General features: G+C 39.7%; 1 protein-coding gene across 3 annotated transcripts in view; it reads left to right on the top strand.

Annotated features, from left to right (window-relative positions):
• DYM (dymeclin) overlaps window positions 1-16329 on the top strand; it is a 243199-nt gene that overhangs the window by 40165 nt on the left and 186705 nt on the right. For all 3 annotated transcript variants that reach the window (XM_070421132.1, XM_070421134.1, XM_070421133.1), the window contains exons 4-5: window positions 5712-5805; window positions 7500-7630. In XM_070421132.1, coding sequence (XP_070277233.1) covers window positions 5712-5805; window positions 7500-7630 — 225 coding nt within the window. The remainder of the gene's footprint in view (window positions 1-5711; window positions 5806-7499; window positions 7631-16329) is intronic.

Below are 16329 nucleotides of genomic sequence, written 5' to 3'. Positions count from 1 at the left end.
TTTTAAAAATAGATGGTTCATTTTCCTATTTTCCACTAATGATGGTTGTGTACCAAAGTTCTTTTTGCCAGTTCTGATTCAGCTCTTCTGCTGAAGTTTCAGCATGTCCTGTTCCTTATTTTGTTGTTACTATTGTTTTCTTCTTAGTCATTAAACCAGCAAATATTTATTGAGCACCTATAATATTATAGCTGGGTGAGTGACTGCAATAAAGACCCACCCAGGTCCCTGACCTCATCAATCTGTCTTAACGGGGAAGCCAGACCATAAATAAATACATATATTTTATAATGATGACTCTTCAGAAAAATAAAGCAGGGAGACGGCAGAGAGTGAGAAGGGACGGCGCTTGCTGCCAGAGCGTATGTTTATTAACCCTGTTCCTGTGTGGCTTCTCGAGGTGCTTGCTGAATCTGTTGTTTTACCTTGAAGGTAGGCTGGTGCTGTGTTCTAGCCTGACTTCTAGAACATGTTTTGTACATGTTTGATTGGTTTAACTGAGACTTTCTGTTTTCTCCACTCTTTGGTTTTGGAGTGTGAGCGAATCCTAAAATCCCCAAATTGAACAGCTGGATCAACATTTTTTTCCCACCTCTTCCCTCCAACATAGTTGTTTTGTGTTTGGCTTGTTTCCTGTTATTTTCTGGGAGTTGTAATCTCTGAATCTGTATAGAAAGTTATCATGTTGAAGGAGTCACATAAATTTTCTGATTGGGGTAGACAGTAAGAAGGAGACTTGTTCCTCAAAGGTACTTTCAGGCAGTTAGGCTTCCTAGTGATTACCAAATACATTTGTAGTCAGGTTTATATAATTTGTAGTTAATGGAATTGTTTTCTGTGTTTTGGAAGAACAGCTGTATCCTGATTCAGCATTTTTGTGAGCTTGTATCATTTGTTCTCATGGATATTTTATTTTTAATTATTTTACACTCATCCAAAGGTGGACAGAATAATATAATGAATTCCCATATACTCATCTTCCAGTTTCAATCATTTTCATGGCCAATCATGTTTCATTTGTACCTCACTCATTTATTGAAGTATGACGTATGTACAGAGAAGTGCACAGACAACAAACATATCCTCGTGTAATTAATTTGACAAATCTCAGACATCATATCATTCATCTATCTTCACATATTAATTTGATACAAACCTCAGACATCATATCATTTCATCCAGAAATATTTTACTATGTATCTCATAATAAGGATTTTTTTAAAAGAAAATAAATACCGTAATTTTATTAAAAAACAATTTTTAACATCATAAAATATTCATTGAGTGTTCAAATTTCTAATTGTCTGTTTGAATCTGGAGCAATATAAAGTCCTCACATTATTTTTGGTTGATATATTTTTACGATTCTTCTCATAAGTAGTTTCTTCCTGCATTTGTCTCCTTTTCCCTCTCTCAATTTATTAAAGAAAGTGGGTGGGGATGTGAAGTACAGCATAGGGAATATAGTCAATAATATTGTAATAACTATAAGCTTGGGTGAGTGACTGGTGTCAGGTACTAAATTTATTGGTGGGACCACCTTGTGAGTTATATAAATGTCTAACCACTATACTCTACACCTGAAACTAATATAATATTGAATGTGAGCTGTAATCCTATATAATAAAGGCCTAATATGCAAATAGACCAAACAGCAGGACAACTGGCAGAACGACTGGTTGCTATGAGTGTACTTACTTTTACTAATTTATTGCCCCGTTTGCATCTTGCCCAGAAGAGTACTGTGGAAACTTAACCATCTTAGAATGTCAGCTTTATTAAGACAAGGAGCCCAACCAGCATGGCGCAGTGGTTGAGCGTCGCCCTAGGAACCAGGAAGTCACTGTTTGATTCCCGGTCAGGGCCCATGGAGGTCATGGTTTGATTCCTGGTCAGGGCACATGCCCGGGTTGCAAGCTCGATCCCCAGTGTGGGACATGCAGGAGGCAACCAATCAATGATTCTCTCTCATCATTGATGTTTCTATCTCTCTCTCCCTCTTCCTTCCTCTCTGAAATCAATAAAATAAAAAAATACAGGGAATTCTGTTTATAAGTATTTTCTTATACCTGAAACAGTGCTGAGTACATATAAGGAGCTCAATAAATACATGCCAAATGATTGAAAAAGGTACACAGAGTTTTCATTACATCAGTCTAGTAGTTTGGTTGTTCTTTCCAATAGACAGGTTTGTTTTTTAATAGCTGGCTATTTATAAATTAAAACAATTATAAAGTAATTCAGTAATAAAGGGGCTGTTGAATAACAGATTGTAAAGTTGGGATTCTGAATTATATCAGCTTCAACTTTTGTTTCAGTATTTTGTTTTGGTTTACAATAGCTAGATAATATTAATTTACACAAAGATGCACTTGCAAACAGTAACTTTTTTTTTTTTTAAAAAAAGAACAAAACACAGTTTATCCTGAAATCTTATGATATTCTTTCATTAAACTAAATCTAACGATTGAAGATAGGAAATTTGTGTTTCAAAGAGAAACTGTAACAATATCTAATACCTAATATCTAATCATGCACCTATTCTTGATTATGAAAGCTGGGCCAAACCTGCCCTAATTTACAGCACACAGAGTGGGGGTTCTCCAACCAGGAGCAGGAAGGCTGTTAGCGATGCAGAGTCTCAGGTCACACTTGATATGGGCAGAGTCAGAATTTAAACTTTAAATGTGATTTAAATGTACATTAACCTTTGAAAAGCACTGCCAACTTTAGTAGGTAGAGGGTGGACCTGAGATTCTGCACTTCCAGCAGCTCCCAGACAATGCTGTTGCCACTAGTCCATGAGCCACACGTGGAACAGCAAGGTACTGCAACTTCTGTCACAATTAGAAAGTTACACAGTTACATGCATTTACTCTCAGGCTGTGGGAAGAACATATACCTGGTAGGTAGACCAAGTTAACTTGCCAGTTATGGGTACAGAGCAGGTATGCTGTAATGCTGTGCTTATTTCCATATACATTTTAAAAAGTATGTATGTGCAGACCTGGATAAAAAATTCTGGAGAACTACATCTTTTTATGTCTTTGACACAGAAGTTTAGATATTATGCATAGAAATGGCAGCAAACGCATAATTCTCAGATCTGCATAAAAATGAATTCTCCTGGCAGCACAAGCCAATGTGTGTGTTTGCATTTCTGGTTTTCAAAATAGTTAAAAATGTATTTCAAAAGTGAAAAAAATACCCCAGAACTCTGGAATCTCACAGTTTGAAAACTATTGGTAAAGTGAAAAGACTGGGCATTTGTCACTAACATATTGTTGACTTTGGGCCCAACATATAGCCTTTCTGGATTTCTTTTTCTTCCATCAGTAAAAGTTAAGGTTCTGACTAAATAGTTTCTCCCTTAAGATGAATTATTTAAAAAAAAACAAAAACATTTTTATTGATTTCAGAAAGGAAGGGAGAGTGAGAGATAGATAGAAACCTCAATGATGAGAGAGAATCATTGATTGGCTGCCTCCTGCACGCCCCACTCTGGATATTGAGCCCGCAAACCAGGCATGTGCCCTGACTAGGAATTGAACCATGACCTCCTGGTTCGTAGGTCGATGCTCAACCACTGAGCCACGAAAGCTGGGCTAAGATGAATTTTGAGAAACAGAATCATACAGTGGATGGATATATATAGAGTGTCCCCCCAAAATGTATGCACACATTTTGAATAATGATAAAGGCAGCTTTTATTAAAATACATTTCATTTTAAAATTGAGCTGTCAGCTGAAATATATATACACTAGAGGCCTGGTGCATCACATTCATGCACTCGGGGTGGGGGGAGGGTCCCTTAGCCTGGCCTGTGCCCTTTAGCAGTCTGGGAGTCCTTGGGGGATGTCCAACTGGCAGCTTAGGCTTAAGCTGCCAGTTGGACATCCTTAGTGCTGCCTCGGAGGCTGGAGAGGCTCCCGCCACTGCTACTGTGATCTCCAGCCGTCAGCCAGGCTCCTGCGTTGGGCTCCTGCCCCCTGGTGGTCAGTGCATGTCATAGCAACTGGCCGTTCCACCGTTTGGTGGATTTGTATTTTTGAGACACCTGGTATATATAAAATGAGATTAATTATAAGAAATTGGCTCACACGACTATGAAGGCTGAACAGTCCCGTGATCTGGTGTGCATGCTGGAGGACCCAGGAAAGTTAATGGTATAAATTCCAGTCCAAGTCCAAAGGCCTGAGAACTAGGAGAGCCAACGTTGCGAGTCCTATTTCAGCACAGAAGATGATCAATGTTTCAGCTCAACAGTCAGGCAGATAGAAAGAATTCAGCCTTCCTCTGACTTTTCTCTGTGGGCCCTCCATGGAGACGCAATCTGCTTTACTCAGTCTACCAATTCAAATGCAGAGACCCTCTCCCCAACACACTGGGAATAATGTTAACTGGATACCTGGGTATCCAGTGGCCCAGTCAAGTTGACACACCAAATTAATTATAGCCTATGTCTTGCTCTGCAGCCTGATAGAACTCTAGAGTTTCATTAAGTCCAATTCCTTGATTACAGGGGCTGGTTTGGCATAGTGTAGGGCCAAGGATTTGAGCCAGTAGATAACTACGTGCCCTTGAGCAAGCAAGAATCTACAGGGGGTGCTCAGTAAAATGGAGGTCATATTCGTGCTTATGCCATATGTAGTTTTGAGGATTATAGTAGGTAATGCATGTAAAGCACTAAGTGTATTGTTCACTATATATTAGCTGTTGTTTCTTTTCCAGACGAGAAAACTGAGGTGGAAAAGTAAATAATTTGCCTGAGGTTCAATATTCCCTTATTATAGACTTGGATCTAGAAGCCGGATCTTCTCATTCCCAATAGAATCTTCTCTCAACTCTAGGCTGGCTTTGCTGAAATACTCACCTTTTAAACTTGAAAAAAAATTCTTTTAATAAATTCTTTAAAATTTTGCTTGGTCAGATAGCGCCCCACTGGCCACATTATGTGTCTTTCTTTATGTGTCTTTGTTTTCATAAAAATAATTTGTGATTATCTGAATAGTTTTATCTTTATGGTTTATTCTATATACTGGGGATATGGATGATCAGTTTTTGAGCTTTTTAGGCATCTGTTTTTCCTTTTTAGGGTTTTTCATATATATACATATATATATATATATACATATATATATATATATATATATATATATATATATACACACACACACATATATATATATAGTGATTGATTTTTTACAGAGAGGAAGGGAGAGGGATGGAGAGTTAGAAACATCGATGAGAGAGAAACATCGATCAGCTGCCTCCTGCACACCTTCCACTGGGGATGTGCCCGCAACCAAGGTACATGCCCTTGACAGGAATCGAACCTGGGGCCCTTCAGTCCACAGGCTGACGCTGTATCCAATGAGCCAAACCGGCTAGGGCAGGCATCTGTTTTTCTAAAGAGAATGATGTGTATATGTAAATTGTGTATGCATATTAACTTGCATGTTTTCTTTACAATTTTGGATTCTCAGATAAGATGGCTATTTTCTCCTGCTGTTTCTAGCACTTTCATTTTGTACATCACTTTTTGTTCAGAAAGAATTACAACCAAGCAGCAATTTCTTCCATTGCTTATTGACAATAGGTTGGTCCATGAGCAACTTCAGTTTGACATTGATTTTATAAGTGTTATGACACACTCACTTTGCTTGTAGTTCTTAATTTTAACTTTTTAAAATCTTTCTTTCTCTTGCAGTTGAAAACAATCCTCGAACAGGAAACCTTGGTGCATTGATTAAGGTCTTCCTTTCTAGAACCAAAGAACTAAAAGTTTCAGCAGAATGTCGGAAGTAAGCTGGCTGATTAGTTATGTTCTTTTCATATTTAACAAGGAGTATTTTTCATCTATTAGAAATTGATTATGGTCTTTTAAGAGCTATTAAAGGAATTGTACTTACTATTAAGGAAAAAAAGTACAAGAGAGGTTTTAATTTGCTGTCCAAGTCACTGGGGGGGGGGAGATGATACATTCTGGAATCTGCTTTCAGCATTTTAGATAATCTTTAGAAATACATTATTTAAATAGATTAATAGTGATGTGATTATTACTAAAAAGGGCATTATTTCCCATTATTACTGCTGGACATATGAGTTAATTTGAGTATTATTTCATTCCACATCTGTTTCCTTAACTTCTTTCATTAAATGAAAGAAGATTCAGATTAGGTATTATAGTTCTATATTAGATACAATGGAAAGTTAACCTTTTATGTGCTCAAGCATTTAAAAAAAAATATTTTATTGATTTTTTACAGAGAGGAAGGGAGAAGGATAGAGAGCTAGAAACATCGATGAGAGAGAAACATCGATCAGCTGCCTCCTGCACACCTCCCACTGGGGATGTGCCCGCAACCAAGGTACGTGCCCTTGACCGGAATCGAACCCGGGACCCCTCAGTCTGCAGGCCGACGCTCTATCCACTGAGTCAAACCAATCAGGGCTGCTCAAGCATTTTTTAACACCATTTTTTTCTGGTTAGCGCTCTCTCTCTCTCTCTCTCTCTCTCTATATATATATTTAAATTGATTTCACAAAGGAAAGAAGAGGGAGAGAGAGAGATAGAAACATCAATGATGAGAGAGAATCATTGATCGGCTGCCTCCTGCAAGTCCCCCACTGGGGATCGAGCCCACAACCAGGACACGTGCCCTTGACTGGAATTGAACCCAGGACGCTTCAGTTCGTAGGCCAATGCTCTATCCACTGAGGCAAACAGGCCAGGGCATCTGGTTAGCTCTTAAAAGATTGTTCATTGCCCAGCTCCCAAGCAAATTATATTGAATCCAACAAAAGTTTTTCTTGTGAGTTCATGGTTATTAATACAAAGAGCAAATATTGTACTGTGATTACTGGTGATACTCCATTTAAAAATTTGGTTATGTATTTGCATATATTTTCCTTATGGTACTATGTATTTTTAATTATTTTAGCTTTCTTTTCTTTGAATTGCCTGTGTGTGGGACAGCTATAAAGTTAAGAACAAAGAGCAGTCGTGCCCTAGCTGGTTTGACTCAGTAGATAGAGCTTCGGACTGTGGATTGAAGGGTCCCAGGTTCAATTCTGGTCAAGGGCACACGCCTGGGTTGCAGGCTCGGTCCCCAGTTTGGGGACGTGCAGGAGGCAGCCAATCAATGATTCTCTCTCATCATTGATGTTTCTGTCTCTTTCCCTCTCCCTTCCTCTCTGAAATCAATAAAAATATATTTTAAAAAAAAGAGCAGTTATGCCTAAAGGATAATATTTTTTATTATGTTCACTTACTATGTAAAATACATAGAATGAACTGTGAAGTAAATTGTAATAGATTTCACTGCTTCAGTGTCATAAATCATGAGCCATTAGAAGAAATGGACATGATTCTAATATTACAAATACAGTGGGAAAAACGATTGATCAATCATGAAGAAATCATTGACTAGAAATAAACTGATTGTGCTCATGATTAAATATTGATTCTTATGTGACCTTGGTCTTTCTTTTCTAGTCACATCTTCATTTGGCAGACAAACAATGCTTTGTTTATTATTTGCTATTTGCTGAAAGTGTTCATCTGTGAGATGTCAGAAGAAGAATTACAACTTCATTTTACTTATGAAGAAAAATCTGGCAGTTACAGTAAGTATTGCCTTTGAAGATGTTCTGGGAATCACATGTGTAGCAACATATAAGCACAAAATTTGAGGAATAAAATTAAAATTTTGAAAATTCCATTGTTTCTCTCATAATTTTTATTTTAAATAACCTGACACTGTCACTCTTTCTTCCCCTATATTAATTTAAAAGAACGGAGACTCTCATTGTTTTTTTCCTTTTTTTAGAATAAGGCAGCCAGTAAGATTGAGACTTTTATTTATTTTGATCTCATGGGTATGAAACATAAAAATAAAAATCACAGGTATTTCTTTCAGAAAAGAGATGTCAGTTTAAGTACCATTACTAGGGCAATGCATTATTGAGACAACCAGTCAGAAGATTTTGTAAGTATTAAGGGTTACTTTCATAGATATAACAACAGTCTCTGAGTCTGGATGTCTTTGGGATTATTTAATCAGAAATAACATTTTCAAGGACAGTTTTATGATGCTGATGTATGTCATCTTTTTCTGCAGATACAGGAAAAGGTTACTATTTTCTCTTGATATTGCTGACAGGTTTCTGTTTTTGCCTGTAGTTTTTAAGATCAGCTGCTTGCGTTTCCTTCCTTAGCATTAAAAGTAACAACCTGGGAAGTAAAAGGGGAGAATGGCATTGTTAAGAAATGAAATATGGGGAATGCAGTGTTTTGCATCTAACCTTCATGCTATCTCCTCTCTTTCTGAGGCCAGCGGCAGTGTTGGTCTTGCATTTCTGGGGTTTATTTTTAAAAACACACTGTTGCCTGCATTAGGTGTTCTTGCTTACCTAGAGCTTTTACATTGATTTTGAGTTTTAAGACATGAATATGTTTAATTTCCTACTTTGATAATCAGCCTTCCAAGTTTGTTAACTATATACTACTAGAGGCCCGGTGCACGAATTCCTGCATGGGTGGGGTCCCTCAGGGTGGCCTGCAGAGATCGGGCCCAGCTCGCGCCCCCAACCTTGCAGCCCCAGCTCGCGCCCCCAGTCTCACAGCCCTGTAGCCCCACCTGGCATCCTGCCTTGGCCTGGAGCCGCCCACTCACCTGCTCCACCATCCCGCTGTGGTCCTGCTCTCGTCGGGGCCCATTGGGGCCAGCAACACCTCCACTGCCGCCTGCTGCCAGCGCTGCTTTGCCAATGCCTGCCATGTTCCGCACCGCCTCCTGGTGGTCAGCGCATGTCATAGCAAGCGGTCAAACTCCTGGTTGAACGGCCGCCCGAGGGGACAATTTGCATATTAGGCTTTTATTATATAGAATGTTTAAAAAATTAGAGCTTTTAATCGAATTGTGGCTTGCTAGTTTTGTTAGTTTTGTTAATGCTAGGCATTGTCTTTGTGGGACCAACAGTGCCAAAACATCGTTCGCTTTGGGAGTTGCAAACCTTTGCAGGAAGTGTTAGCAGTAAGAGTGGAATGAATGTTTATCCCCAGAGAGCCTAAGAAGATAGTCCAACCAGCACCTATAACCTTAACACTTGTTTGCATTATGTCATAAAATTGTGTATATTTTATACTTTTATTTAACCACAATATCACTTATCCTATATAATAAAAGCCTATTTGCAAATCAACCGAATGGCAGAACAACCGGTTGCTATGATGCACACTGACCACCAGAGGGCAGGCACTCAATGCAGGAGCTGCCTCCAGCCCACAGGCCCCAACCAGCGGCGACGGGGGTCGGGACCAGCAAGCAGGCAGTGCCAGACCAGCCAAGGCAGGGTGCCAGTGGGGGCCCCCCGTTCGCCCCACCAGTTGCCCTGCAGAGGGAGGTGACCAGTGGTGGCAGTGGGGGGCAGGCCAGCGAGCAGGTGGTGCCAGGCCAGCCAAGGCGGGTGCCAGTGGGGGGCCCTTGATCGTCCTGCTGGTTGCCCCACAGATCAGTCCCGATCACCGGCCAGGCCTAGGGATCCTACCTATGCACGAATTTCGTGCACCTGGCCTCTAGTCTATATTTATAAAAGCCTAAGTGACTGTTACAACCGGTTGACTGAACAACTGGTCACTAAGACGCGCACTGACCACCAGGGGGCAGATGCTCAAAGCAGGTGGTCAGTGCACTCCCACGGCCAACCTCCTGCAGCTGGCTAACCTCCCGTGGTCCCTTGCCCTCATTGGCCCCGATCGCTGGCCAGGCCGAGGGACCCCACCCGTGCATGAATTTGGGCCTCTAGTTTACATATAAAAGTATTTTTCATTACGTAACATTGAGTAAATTGATGTATTTGAGAGATACACTATGTTTGTTTTGGGGCCAAATGCCTTCCTGGAGTATCCTCTCTGTACTTGCACTCCCTGCTCATCTTCAAGTTGGAGAAGCATGTGTCTACCTTAGGCCACAGTCTGGGTGGCCTAAGGTAGACACAGCGTAAAAATGACACTTTTCCAGCCATGGCCACATTGTCAAAACGGTTGTGTCATTGAAAGAGCCGTCTGTGAGGTCTGATGATTGGTGATTCTGTCTGTGCTGACAGACTGTCCTCTCTTATACAGTTAGCAATTCAGACTTTTACTAGTATGCATGCTCTTTTAATTTTGTTCTTTTTTATTACAGTTGAGTTTCCTGTTGGTCCACCAGTTAAGTCTAGTAAATATTTTTTTTTAATTTTTCTTTTTTTTAAATTTTTAATTAAATCTTTATTGTTCAGATTACCTTTGTAGTAAATATCTTTTTAAGGTTGAAGACCTGCTGTTTTTGACATATGTAATTATTTTCATCTTAGCCTTACATGTTGTTAGTTTGAGACTTCTTATCACATAATAAAGTCTTTTTATATTTTTTGCCAATGTCTTTTTACAGTTTATGAAAGTGTGATGCAGTTAAATGATTGCACAGATACTGTTGAGTTGGAAAATATGGAACCTTACTATGCAGTAGCTGAAAACATCCATTTATCAGTGAATATCTGAATTAGGTGTGTGAAGGAATGTTCATGAATAGATAATATACAGTAGTACAAGTTGTTTGAAGGGTGAAATGACAGAAGTAGAGAACCATCTACAAACAGTTGAGCAAAGTTGAGAATAAACAACTATTATCAATTGAGAGACTGAAGATAGAAGCAAAAAAAAAAGGGCGGGGAGGAGGTAAGGTGAAAGGAAGGTCCAAAGAGGCGGCCATTGGGGTCAGTAGCACAGGGAGAGAGAGAGCACAAGTTTGCATTGCGAGAGCTTACTGAGGGGAAGACAGGCAGGTCATTTGCTGAGAGCTGGGAGAGCAGGGTATGTGGGCCTGAGAAGCGTAGTTACCTCTTAGCACAGCTTTGTGGAGAGAAGAGAGGCTAGGGACTTGTCAAGTCCGGGGAAAAGGCTTGCTTAACTACATTTCCTTGGCATAAAAGAGTTCCATATAAATTTATTTCAAAAAATTATTTATTTTGTGGGGCTTGCTCTCAAGCATAGTGAATTCAATATACTTTTTATTTTTGCTTTCTCCTGAAACCCCAATAAAATCAGTAAGGTACTTATAAAAAGTCATGTACTCATTACTTGGTTTAAGAGGAGGGAAGGGGGATACAATGTGAATAACATTTTGCAAGTTGAACCTAACTGATCAGTGAAAACTGAAAGCTAAATGCCTTCGGGGTTGGAGAACTCTAGAAAAAAGCCAATTCTTGCCTCAGAACCCCGGAAAAGCTTAGGAGCTGGAAGTGCCAGGTGTGTTCAAAGGCAGACAATGATATTTTTAGAAAAGAGAAAGTCCATTTGCTTATCTTTAATTTATGATGAATATTTACAGGCATATTTGAATTTGCTAATTAGAAGTTTAAATATGATTTTTAATATAGAATAGCAATTCCAATATTAGCTTTACAATGGTTTTCTGAATATATTTATAGTAAATGTAATCTAGCCATGTGTCTTCCATTTTTGCTGTAAATTTTTCAAGCAGACTACCAGGTATTCACCTGTTAGTCTGTTATTTCTTTTTCTTTCTTTTTTTAATTAAATCTTTATTGTTCAGATTATTACAGTTGCTCCTCTTTTTTCCTCCCATAGCTCCCCTCCACCCGGTTCCCACAACACCCTCTGCCCTTACCGCCCCCCCCCCCCCACTGTCCTCATCCATAGGTGTATGATCTTTTTCCAGTCTCTTCCCGCACCCCCCACACCCCTTTCCCCCCGAGAATTGTCAGTCCACACCCTTTCTATGCCCCTGATTCTATTATATTCACCAGTTTATTCTGTTCATCAGATTATTTACTCACTTGATTTTTAGATTCACTTGTTGATAGATATGTATTTGTTATTCATAATTTGTATCTTTACCTTTTTCTTCTTCTTCCTCTTCTTAAAGGATACCTTTCAGCATTTCATATAATACTGGTTTGGTGGTGATGAACTCCTTAACTTTTTCTTATCTGTGAAGCTCTTTATCTGACCTTCAATTCTGAATGATAGCTTTGCTGGGTAAAGTAATCTTGGTTGTAGGTTCTTGCTATTCATCACTTTGAATATTTCTTGCCTCTCCCTTCTGGCCTGCATAGTTTCTATTGAGAAATCAGCTGACAGTTGTATGGGTACTCCCTTGTAGGTAACTAACTGTTTTTCTCTTGCTGCTTTTAAGATTCTCTCTTTGTCTTTTGCTCTTGGCATTTTAATGATGATGTGTCTTGGTGTGGTCCTCTTTGGATTCCTTTTGTTTGGGGTTCTCTGCGCTTCCTGGACTTGTAAGTCTATTTCTTTCACCAGGTAGGGGAAGTTTTCTGTCATTATTTCTTCAAATAGGTTTTCAATATCTTGCTCTCTCTCTTCTTCTGGCACCCCCATAATTCAGATGTTGGTATGCTTGAAGTTGTCCCAGAGGCTCCTTACACTATCTTTGTATTCTTTTTTCTTTTTGTTTTTCCAGTTGGGTGTTTTTTGCTTTTTCTTATTTCAAATCTTTGACTTGATTCTTGCGATCCTCTAGTCTGCTGTTGGATCTCTGTATAATATTCTTTATTTCAGTCAGTGTATGCTTAATTTCTAGTTGGTCCTTTTTCATAACCTCGAGGGTCTCACTAGATTTCTTGAGGGTCTCACTAAATTTATTGGCAGTTTCTAGAAAATTCTTGAAAAACCTTAAAAGTGTGGTTTTGAACTCTATATCCAGTAGTTTGCTTTCCTCCATTTCTGTCATTGTGACCTGTTTCTTTGTCTCCGCATTTTGGCTGCTTCCCTGTGCTAGGTGTCCTATAGGGCCCAGTGGCTCAGCCTCCGCAATTACCTGAGGTGGACACTCTTGGTGCACCCCTTTGTGGGCTTTGTGTACAGTCTTGTTGTAGTTAAGCCTTGATTGTTGTAGGTATCACTGGGAGGAATTGACCTCCAGGTCAATTGGCTGTGAGAATCAGCTGTGTCTATGGTGGGAGAACTTCTGTGCTGGAGACACCCTTCTGGGGCAAGACTTGCTTCAGTGGGGCTTTGGTGCTCACTGAGTCTGCCCCCTGAGTGTGTCCCTTATGGATCTGAGGAGTTGTAATCTGGATGGTCCCACTCTGACCACTGGGTACACTGGCTCTTGGATCTCTAAGGAGGTGCTAATTTAGCCTCTGCCTGAGGCCACCCAGCAGTAGCTACAGAGAGATCTGCAGATTCCTCTTCTTTGTTTGGGGTTTGGAGGTGCCCAGATGAGGTCCAGTTGTGAAGCAATGCAAGCTGCTGTGGGGCCTTGGGCCTTCTTTTGGATGTTCTGGGTCTCTCTGGCCCAGCTGCAGTTTGTTAGGTAATTTTAGATTGCAAAGGGCCAGGCCTTTCATATGCAAAAGCCTCTGCACACAGCTTGGGTGGTGCGGGGTCTCAGGGAATCAACAGGGTGGAGCAAACAGCTATGGCTGATCCTCAGCCCTGCCCTAAGAGGCCCCACATCTCAGTGTCCTGCAGTAATCGCTGCAAGCACCTCTGAGAGGAAGCCGCTCTTGAGTTCCGACCGATGCCAGACAGTCCAGTTTCTACCCGTATGAGTCTGGGTCCCCAGAGACTTGCCTGGAATTGGAGTTCCGTCGGGAGCTTGTGTCTCCCTCCCGATTGAAAAAGACAACCGCGTCCTCAGTTGCCAGCCCTTTCCGTGTGCGCCTCCGTACCTCTGCACTTTACTTCCACACCTCTGAGTCTCAGTGTGCTTTTTCTCTTTCCTTAGAGTTGTTGAATTTCCACTCAGCCAGTCTTCCTGTGGTTCTGGATGATGTCCGTTTTGTCTTCTAGTTGTATTTTTGAAGTGGTTGTGCGAGGCAGCAATTTCAGGTGTTTACCTATGCCGCCATCTTGGTTTCTCTCACTCTGTTATTACTTGATTGAGTTTTTTAGTGCTTGTATTTGTCACAGTGTGGTACTGGGCAGCACTGAGAAATAACAGCTTGATTTTACTAATGTAAAGAAAACAACAAAGACTAACTCACTATCTGTTAATACATTTTTTAATAATTACATGTAACCTGATTTAAATAACCCATGTGTTTCTTTTTCCTGGCCACTTCTTTGTTTTCCACCAGCACTGTTTTTTCTCTTCTTCAAGTGAGTGGTTTCTAAACATCATTTTGCCCTCTCTCCCCTCCCACTCTGATGGAAGACGTTTGATTATGACATGATTCTACTATGCTCTGGTCCAGCCCCTAAGGCCAAAATGAGAGCGCGGTATCTTAGCTTTTGGTACCGGAGGGTGCCGAACAGAAAGAACAAGAACTGAAGCTTAGTTTCAGGTATGGATTATTGGAGCTGTTAGGACCACAAATATCACCTTGTCTTTCTTTGCTTCTTCCTCTGGTAACGCTCATAGAGATCAGAGACATGGGGTTAGGGCTTTAGAGTGAGAGAACCCTAGGGATAGGGGTGAGATTTCAGTTTGCATAATACTGATGATAATAGTTTATATTTATTCGTTGTGTGAAATTACTTCCTAATTGGATAATTAAGTCAAAGACTTCCAGTATGCGTTGGTAAATGTATAATATATCACCTGGATGTGTAAACTAATATGTGGTATTTCAGATTTCTTCCCTAGTGTGGTTCATAGTACTCTCTTACCAGGGGGTTTGTATTTAGGGTCTTCAGTGAAACATGGAATGGTTGACTAGATTTTCCCCCCAACTTTGTATAATAACAGGTCTTTAAAAATAATGGAAACATGGAACAGACTGATGAATCTCAGAGGGAAAGGGGACAGGAAGAGATTAACCAAAGAATGTATAGGCATATATTCATTGCCCTTGGACACGGACAATAGGGTGGGTGGAGCAGGGCAATTGGTGGCGGGGGACGGGCACAGGGGGACATCTGTAATACTCTCAATAATAAAAATAAAAAATAGAAAAAATAATTCATTTGGTTGTTTTGTTCTTTTCCTTTTTTTGGGAGTCTGGATTTGGGTTCAAATCTGGGCTCTGTCCCTTACTGTAAGTAAACTAATATCAGTGGGCCTTGATTCTTCATCTGTAAAAGGATGATGATCATACCTGCACCTTAATAGTTATTATCAGGATTAATGTGGGATAAAGAGAATGAAATAACACAGTGCCTCTTCAAGGGTAGAGTTCTCACATGTTAGCTATTAATATTTTATCCAGAAGCTAAGATTTAAACTACTAAAATATTTGACTGCAGCTGTAGAGGCAATTTAAAACTCTTAAAGAGATAAAACCGGGTTGTAAACTTCACAGTACAATAAACATACTGAATCTCTGCAAAGTCCTTTGCTCAAAGAACCTCAGTTTACTGTGTCTTTCAAATTTCAAGGACTTTTTAAGATCATCTTTCTTGAGATGCATGAGTGAGTTACATAATTTCTGGCAGGAGACTTTTATATTTACTTATTTTTATTGGAAATAAGAAAGATATTTATCCTCATATGAAAGCTGAATGATATAAGTACTGCTTGGAAAATAAAGCAGTAGGAGTGACTTTTGCTTGATGTCAAACCTGCTAAGCAGTCACATCTCATCATTCTTCACTCGATATGCAATTATTTGCTTCTAGATTAGCTCAGAACAAGCATATAGTATTCTGCAGGACTTTCTTCTTAAAGTAAATGTCAGAGATTTCAGCTGGAAATTCTTTATTCTTGTCTTTTGTTTTGTTAGAGCTTTGGCCTTGATATGTTACATTTTACTTGTATAAAATATTCTTTTTTATCATTTTCATTATGTTAAATTGATAGCAAAGCTGTGAATATATTCCTTAATTGACCCAGCTGTAAACTTGGCCAAGGTCATGATTTGGATGGCACATAGAACTGGATAGAGAGTTCTTGTCACCATTTTAAGATTTAAAAATCAGATGTGTTTACACCCCTGGAAGAAAAATAGAACAATCAGGCACCACCTGTGAGTCCTGAGTGCTTGTTTCTTCACCTTCTGTAATTAAAACACTGCTGGCTGCTTGGCTAAATAAGGGTATGTTATTAAACTGTCCAACTCATTTGGTCTGAAATGTTCTTTAAGGAATCAGTGAAGATTTTAAATGTTCTTCTTGGGTCTGGATCAATACATTCTGTAGGATGAGTCAGGGAATGATGGTTTAACAAACATATTGAATATATATTATATGTCAGCAAATGAGCTTGTTGGAATAGGTTGTTAATTCATGTGGGTTATGTTGGACAGCTTTGACAATGAGGAGGATTTTAGTTAGATCTGCTTGTTGTGTAGCCTCAGAGACAAATGCTACTTATTTCCTTGTTTTACTTTTTTCACTCGTTGAGCTAATAAGCCTACCT

Source organism: Myotis yumanensis, unplaced genomic scaffold (assembly GCF_028538775.1).
Source record: "Myotis yumanensis isolate MYYU_CA2020_CCGP unplaced genomic scaffold, mMyoYum1.0.hap1 SCAF_7, whole genome shotgun sequence".
NCBI classification, from domain to species: domain Eukaryota; kingdom Metazoa; phylum Chordata; class Mammalia; order Chiroptera; family Vespertilionidae; genus Myotis; species Myotis yumanensis.
This window is presented reverse-complemented; position numbering and strand designations above follow the sequence as displayed.